At 36.0% G+C, this 8,830-nt stretch overlaps 1 protein-coding gene across 7 annotated transcripts in view; it reads right to left on the bottom strand.

The window, feature by feature from the left end:
• The window catches only part of Cip4 (formin-binding protein 1-like Cip4), a 33,492-nt gene extending 25,089 nt beyond the window's left edge, over positions 1 to 8,403 (bottom strand). For 5 of the 7 annotated variants that reach the window (XM_083082646.1, XM_083082644.1, XM_083082642.1 and 2 more), the window contains exon 1: positions 8,015 to 8,401. In XM_083082646.1, coding sequence (XP_082938772.1) covers positions 8,015 to 8,038 — 24 coding nt within the window. In that variant the 5' untranslated portion in view covers positions 8,039 to 8,401. Of the gene's footprint in view, positions 1 to 8,014 lie in introns of all 7 variants that reach the window. The other 2 variants (XM_083082645.1, XM_083082648.1) reach the window with 2 other exon arrangements.
• Between the last annotated feature and the right edge of the window lie 427 nt (positions 8,404 to 8,830).

Below are 8,830 nucleotides of genomic sequence, written 5' to 3' on the forward strand. Positions count from 1 at the left end.
GAAATTGAGGATTCTAAATCTCTATACTATCGAATTTACATTTAACCCACATTCATAAAAATTTGGAGAATATCCAACGCTAATAAAATAGAAAATCTTAGTTTTTAAAAGAATTTCTCTTCACTTTGACGGAACCGAATAGAGAAAAAACAAATTTTTTGTCATTTTCAGATCATTTTACATAAAAAAAGAACATTGAAATATAACAGATCATCATCTACTTTTCGAAATATTATTAATTCCATAGTCGAGATCGAAAACTGATCAAAATATTATAAATTAGATCTTTTTCTTTATCAGTATTTTTACATAGTATTAGATATTATATAGTACTCTAGAGATATTATATAATACTAGATATTTTTTTTATCACAGATATTTTTCTTTATCATAGTGTTGTTTCAAAGTATTGTATCAAAGCAATCGTGGAAATTATTTTTACATTTTTTCTGTGGAATATCTCGTAGAATTCCACAAACAATCGAGACGCAAACCGCGTAATCATGCAAATATCTTCGGTCAACCATGCACGATAATAGCCACTGGTTGTCTGTGAAACGTGGGAATTGCGAAGCGTTTTAAATTTTGGACTGGAATACTTCGTGACGCATGTAAAAGCTGGAGGTTGATATTTTTCATTAAAGCAAACTATTTTCGATTCGATAAATTTATTAAATCAATATTCACTTTCCGGTCTTTTAAGTTTATACATATCTATAAAAAAATAAAATAAAATCTGTTTTTATTAAATTTGATTCAAATATCACATCTTTATTAAATTTAAGTTTTAGTTTAAATAATTTTTAAATAAAATTTCATTTATTTAATGTCAATATTTTAATATAATAACTAAATTTAAAAAAGTAAAGAGATTTAAATTTAATTAATTTAAATTTGAAATATTTATGTTAAATAAAGAAAACAAATATTGAGTAAAGTTTATTTAATTAAAAAAAAATTAAATACGTTAAAATTACGTTAACAGGATATCTTTGATCGATAAGAATCGTAAAGTGAAACATACATGTTTGATACGATGTCGATATGTCGATATGTTATATGATATATGTTTTAGATAACCTCATAACCGTATAAGAAATGATATCGCAGAAGTGCAAAAGAGTTATACAAATAATTTTTAAACTATTTAAAGCATAAAAAAATTGTAATATAATAAAATTGGGTGTGATATACAAGAATATAATATCAATGTATATAAAAATAATATTAATACATATAATAAAACATAAAAAATATTAATTTTATTTGAAATATTGCAAAAGACTGGATGATTTGATCGAATTTCGAGCGAAAGTAATGCAAAGCCAGGAAAAGCGAATAATAACGGTGCTGACTGGAATCTGCCAAACCGGACAAACTCGTTTAGGTGGTGGTGTCACGTTAAAAGCTCCAATCACCCCGGTTAACCCTTTTGCCGCCATGCGAAGCGAAAAACGTTCAGATCGTTATATTACAAACAATATTGCTTATTAACGTGCACAGAAATAATATTCATTAATTAAGTACATGTGTTCGCAAACGCACGTCGATTTCCAAAGATCTCGTGATAATATAAATTATTTTTATTAATTAAAAATTAATAACCATTTCAAAAATTGAAGAAATTTAATTCCACGATTAATTAATATAATTAAAGTTAATTAAATTTGTATTAGATTAGTTTCGCAATTTTATATTTTTCAAGGGAAACAAAAAATGATTAAAGAGTTATTTCCAAGAAAATAGGAAATAACTTTTGATAATAAGAGCGATATCCGGTCGATCTACGAGTAAACCATAGAGCTGGAAAGAGTATTCGCTGCGCGATCATAATTATGCTATAAATACGTCGTTAGTATGACCGCTACTTCCTCATGCCTTTTCTTTACGGTAAATTTAAATTATGCCACGCGTTTCGATAAGAATTTCCACCTAATGTGCACTTTGTCATTAAAAGGAATTTATGAAGGTACAGTTAGAAGCTAACAGCGGCTTTCCTATAAACGGTAAAGAGAGAAGATATATGAACACATCTTGATATTTTTCAATAATATAATAAATATGAAGGAAAACAAAAATCTTTCCTGACAATGAAAATATCGCATATTTGAATGTTCATTCATGAAAGACAAATTTTCGCGCTTGATAAAATTATTATTAATTATTTCTTAAATGTATTAGAATGTTGTATTAGTTTCAAAATTCCGTAAGATAAAATTTCTTCTTCCGAGGAAAATTTCTTTGTGATGATAGCACATCCGTCCGACGTACAGTTACAAAAGATGAAGCGTTTACTCGCCTAATCTCTATTAGGAAATTTCGCGGAGCGCGTTTCCGTTAGTCGATTATGCGTTTCAGCGAAAAATGATGAATAACCGTCTTTAGCTCATAAAAGGCTCGTCGAGTCTCGTGCGTGCCACTGTGATTTCACGATTTGACATATTCCCGTTGCCTCGAGCATTTCATTTCCGGATACAGCTTCCCTTTTTCCTTCGTTTAAAAAATGCCGAAAAAATACCGAAAGTCGAACAATTAACGGCAATTATTATATGTATTAAACAACAGCTTGATGTAGCTTAATTATTGCAAGATTCTGATTATAGATTATTACAAGAGTCTCATAATAATGAATGACACATATTTATAGACATCCAGCAATACTAAAATTTAAAGGCCCGATCTATTTTAAAAGGTCGAAAAAATTGATTATTTTTTTAATATTTTCTAAAAGTATCACATCTGAAGAGAGTATGTCTTTCAAATTTTATTGAGAAATTCACAGAATTGACTGAATTATAAAACTTTGAATAGAATAATGTGACGGATATCTTGAACGCTTTTTTGGAGATACAGAATCTAAATAGAATTTAAAAAATTAATAATATTTTTCTTCAAGAAATGAATAAATTTCAGCAAAATTGAAGTATTTAATTTTAAAATTATTTTGTTATTTTGTAAATTTTCTTTAATGCAACTAAATTCAATATCTCATTCAATATCTCCTGTAGAATAAAATTAGACCGAATTTATTAATTTCAGATTACAATTACATGAGAAGGAGGACAATCACACCACACCACCAACTATGCATTTTCGATAAAAATGACAAATATCTAATACAGATTAAAAAATACTGAGTACTGTTTAAACATTAATTAAAACATCAATTAACATATGTAAAACGTTAAAAATATTTCTCAAAAAAAATTCCTACAAATTTTAAATTTTTTATATTGCTAGAGTAGACTAAGTCCTTAATAGAAATTCTTGTAATAAAAAAATAGAACTAAAAGACACTAAGTGCAAACGATAGTTGAGAAAAAGTTTTCAATCAACGCTCATTTGCACAGGTAGAGAAAAATCGTGTCGCGATACCGATCGGCTCCGAGAGCTGCTGCCGCGCGTCTCTCTTCCGGTTCACCTACGTGAATGATTATTACGCACGTCGCACGGTGGGGAAATGGGAGCAAAACGAGCGTAGGAGGGAAAAGTCGCGAAGGTTACGAGACGCGCGTTACTTTCTCCGGCGCGAAATCGCGAGTATCATTTCCGAATCGCGATACACATACGGATGACGTAAGCACTGGATTAAATCTCCTTCCTGTCTCCTTCCTCCCCCCCCCCTCCTTTCCACTCCAATTTCATACGTGCCATCATCCGCCCCCGTGCCATCTTTGCACTATCGATTCTACGATGTGCGTGTTGGGGGACCAAGTTAATTCGTCAGGGTCAATGTAGGCCGCCTGGTTACGAGATGAACCGAATGATCGAGGAAGCGTTTGTCCTCGTGATTTGACTGAAAATGACTTTCCAACACTTTCGAAGAAAGTATTCTGCGATAAGAAAGCGAGTACTCTTTTGCATATCGATCGAAAGTCAGCATCACACATTTATTCAAATTACTTTACACTTACCTCTTTAAGTTATTGAAAAATAATGGTATCTCTATACCGGTGATAGAGATCGTCCTCGACAATGTCTACTAACAAATTTAAGTGCTGCATTAGATTTTTATCGTAATCGATCCGATCGAGTTCGATCAGCGTACGGCGTAATTTCCGTTATCAGCTGTTAAAATTGATCGAGGTCCAAGATATGTTGCGCGTATCACGTGTCATGTGACGTGTCTGCACACTTTCACGCAAATCACGATACAAGACGCGTCCGTGTTTAACCGCCAGCTACTCGTGAAATGTATATACAAGACGGGCGTGCCTCGTCGTATCTTTGCGGAGAAAGAGAGAATATCTCCTTTAAAGGAGAACAAAGAGAAATATATACAACAGAATATAATAACAGAAAAAGGAATTTCATTGCACACATGCAAAATGAGTATAAATGTGCAAATATATACATATTTATTTATTTATTACGAATTTATATAATTTTACTATGATAAAAGAATACCTGTCAATATATAAAACAAAACAGATCATAGAAAATATATGTAACTATATAATTCTTTTACACAAAAATGAAAATAGGAAATAAAATCACCTCTATATCAAATAGAAAATCAGTTATGCTTATCAAGTAAAAACCGCAATAATTAAGAAACGAATGAATATAAAATTGAAATATAAAATAAAATTGTTGCAAAATAATTTTGTTTAAATTTTCTTTTTCCCATGAATCATACTTACAAAATAATTATATTACAAATATCGTTATCTAAAATAATTAATATTACGAAATTTAATCTTTTCAAATGTATACATATCTTCCTTCTTATGAAAATAATTTATATAAATATTCCAAATAAAGGTAATCAATGCTATTTAATATAATAATTAACGCACAACAAAAATGTATTTTTTAAATAGCAAACCTTGCCTTGAAAAATGTTAATTCAAGTTAATAAGAGGTGAATAATAGAAACAAAATATCACAGTTGAATTTATTAGCTAAAAAGATAGATCGTTATGTATTTCAAATTTTAAAATTCTTGTGCTTACAATTTGAAAATTCCTAATACCGTAGTTGAGGTAAACGTTTTCAATGATCGGTAGATAAAGTGCGAAGAATAATTCGATATACGAAGTACTCTATGATTTTCGACCGATGAAAGAGTTTGGTAGATGATTGGGTATATCGAGTACACGTAACGGGGATGAGTAACGAAAATGATGGCGCGTGGAATGTGCGAATGAATTATTAATAGAGAGGCGCAGGGACGTCATCGGCGAACAAACAGTGAATCAATTTTACGCGCACACGCGTAAAAATTTTTCTGACAATCAAGATCAACGAATTCCTTCCTCTATGATTCCAGCACAGAGATATATGTTATATCAAAGTAGCATTTTTTGATCCGTATTAATATAACATATAAAAAGATACTTGGCAATTACATCGTTTGATACTTTTCTATTTTCGTATAGCATTTCTATTTTTACATCTCTCGCAATATTTTTGTACTCTTGAAGGAGAAAACAAAATTGATGCGAATAACTTCTACAGTAATTTCGATAATTTCTACAACCGTACAGGATATGATCAGGATATTTTGACGTTACTTGTCAATTCTTTTTCTCCAAATATGTATCTCTCAGGATGCGAGTCGATCGTAAAGTCGATATATTGTCGCTGTCGCGGCTGTCGGAGATTTCACGAGAAAGGAAGCAAAAGAACATATGCTCCTCTCCACGAGCAAGGTGCGTGGAAGGAAAGACGACGTTGCGCGAAGGGGAGGGAGGGGGCAGAAGAAACGCGCGGGCGGGGGACAGGGGAAACCGCGGGGGGACACTCGCCTGCGGCTAGCAACCGAAAAGGCAAAACTCCTGGCGAACACGAACTGGTTTTCGGGGATATCGTTACATGTCGTTGGCGAAAATACGACGACAACAGCGATGGCATTGGTGTGCAGTTAGCTCTTTCTCTCTTTCTCCTGAAAGAGGGAGAACGAGAAGATATTTTCCAAAAAATATATTACAAAGAAAATAGAGATATTATAACTGTACAATTATAAAATGAGAGCTTGTTTAAATCTCAGCAGACTTTATCAGTATTTTTTAAATCTCACAGAGAGAAAGAGAAGATTGTTATAATAGATAGTAAAATATGAAAAAAAATTCTATATATTCAAAATCACTCTCTTGTACGATTTTTAACGAATAATTGTTTTTTAGCTACAGTATCTCATGTAAAAGATGTTGAAGAGTTTGACAATTAAATAGAATGTTCGTTAGAGATGTAAAAAGAAGAATAATGGAACAAGAAGTGCAAGAGAATAATTGTTCTTTGAAAACGAGAAAAAATAAAGATATACGATAAAAAAATTCCATTTTTCTAAGAGAAATTGCAGTTGTGATTGCGAGATTACAGTGAGTTTGCTCAAGGCGATTTTTGAAAAGTTTAATAAATAGATGAAAATATATGGATAAAGCGTTCAATAAATAATTTAATGCAAGAAGTTAAGTACATATGAGAGAGACAGAGGGATAGATTTATTGCAAAAACAAAATCACGATTGCGTAGTCGTGAAATTACGAGTTTGCTCAAGGCGAAAAATGAAGACATCGATAGATACAATAGATAGATAAATGATCAGACGTACACAAGAGAGGGTAGTGCCCGAGGGAAACACTTTCTAACTATTAGCTATCTGAAACGAGTCGATTTTAATTATCACGCATACAGTCGATATGTAAACTTCTTATAAAAAAACTGCCAACTCTCGAGACAATCGCGTAAACACACGAAGATAACGATAAGAAACTCGACTCGATAGATACAGATATGATGTGACATCTATCTTAAATTCGATTTAAACTGCTAGAGTTAATCAGAGCGATGACAGCTGATTATAAACTAAGTCTCATTCGGATAAAAGACACGAATCTTGAAGTTTGGAGCCTGGACTTTTCACGTGTCTTTTATCGCGCTACTACTATTCGCGACTTCAAGGATACAATTACAATACAAATGAGTCACGTTTCATACACACACGCACACTGTTCGTTTGAAAGGATTGTATTCATTCTGGATGAGATAAGGACGTTTCCCCGACAATGAACATTCGAGTGTCCCCTGAATATTTGATATCGAACAGCATTTAAAGTCAATATTTTAATAGAATAAGATAAAGGAAGAATAGCAATCGAATGTGAAGAAAGAAATCTAATTCTAAGTAAATTTTTACATTCAATTGTTGAGACATAGCATCGAAATTCGTCACGAGTGACGTTTCTCATATAATTTCCTCTCAAGGCGAGACAAGAGATTACAAAGTCACGTCAAGCAATATATCGTCATCTGCTGATGCGTCGTTTCGTACAAAATATTGCCTTCCAATATTATGTGGAAGCACGTTTCGTAGCCGAAAACGGAGGGAAAGGAGGAGAGGGGGGTGGAGAGAAGAAAGAAAAAAGTAAGAAACGCACGAACAACGGCGACTTTGTTTACGCGTGACGAGGAGAATCCAGGAGGGAATTTTGCGAGAGAATGAATGGAACGAGCGGCCATCGGCGTTTCAAGTAGGTAGATAGATAGGTATGCGACTCGAAAAACGTCACGTACGCGACTACGATCTGGCTGCCCGAGACCCGCGTACATATAAAATAGCGTACAATCGTGTAATTCCGTACGTATGACACGGACTTGGCGAAGTCGCCTCGCGAGCCCACGATTGTTTCTCCTCGTCGTCGGTGACGGGGACGGTAGGGCTCGCCGTAAACATGCCGGGGAATGGCAGTCGGACGGATCAACGGACGAGCGTGTTCAAGTGGACGCTGAACGCGCGAGATGTACGTATCGGCGATGCCCTCCTCCCGCGAACGCATTTTCGGACCGAGTGCCTCGGAGGACATTTGCAAGGTGGAATTGCGAGGATCGCGAGGTCGGGTCGAACCGAGCGCCTGCGGCGCTGCGGGCGAGGAGGGGAGGGGAGGGGAGGGGAGGGATTGCCGCGAGAAGAAGAGAGGAGCGACAAGGACGAGCGTAAGCAACGGCCGCGAAGGAGAGAGAGAGAGAGAGAGAGCGCGCGCGCAAGAGAGAGAACAAAAGCGAGACTCACCCAAAGTTCCGTGCCCCAGCTCATGTTTGCTGGGCTGGGGTGAACCAGCGGGCGCGACGATGGCGAGTAATGATGTCTCCGGCGACACTTCACATGTAGCGCTTCGCTGCTCACTTTCCGTGCACACCCTTCGTCGCACTACCGCGCACTACCGCGGTATCCACAGGCGCCGCGAGGGGCGCGAGGGGAGGAGGGGAGGGAGAAGAGGGACGGGGGGAAAAAAAAGAAAACGCGCACGTTAGAGATCGCGCGTCGGAGATCGCCCGCCACGCGCACGATCACACGGGCAGCTTCAACATGTCGCCGCTCTCGTAACCACCGTCGACTACCTGCCTCGCCGCTTCCGTTACCACCACTGTTCGCGCCGCCGCCAGGGACTGGCCGCGCCGCCGAAAAATCGCAATCGCCCGGAATCCCGGCGTGGCGCGCCCTGCCGGCCGCGCCGCGAACGACGCGCCGTCCAACCGCGCGCGCATGCGCGGCAGAGGACGGCGGCGCGGCGCGCCAAGTTTAAATCGGGATCTTGCATCTATTCTGAAACGTTTCGGAAATAATTAAAAATATCATTAGCGACGGGCTGTTACTTGCGTAACGATAATTGATAATTTGCAATGTTTTATGTAGTCTCGTGTACTAATTGTTTCAGAGAGAATCGTTAGTTAATTATATATCTAGACGATTTTAGAATTTTAGTTTTTTGTGGTTATACTGAAAGGCCATATATACAAACGAGTACATATTTTTTATAAAGTTGTCTATTACAAATTTACCGGGAATGTTAATTTTTTTAGAAATTTTGATTCTTTTTCTCCACAA

This window comes from Camponotus vicinus, unplaced genomic scaffold, assembly GCF_025532165.1.
Source record: "Camponotus vicinus isolate PSW18456_S1 unplaced genomic scaffold, iyCamVici1.0 SCAF_11, whole genome shotgun sequence".
Lineage (NCBI taxonomy): Eukaryota > Metazoa > Arthropoda > Insecta > Hymenoptera > Formicidae > Camponotus > Camponotus vicinus.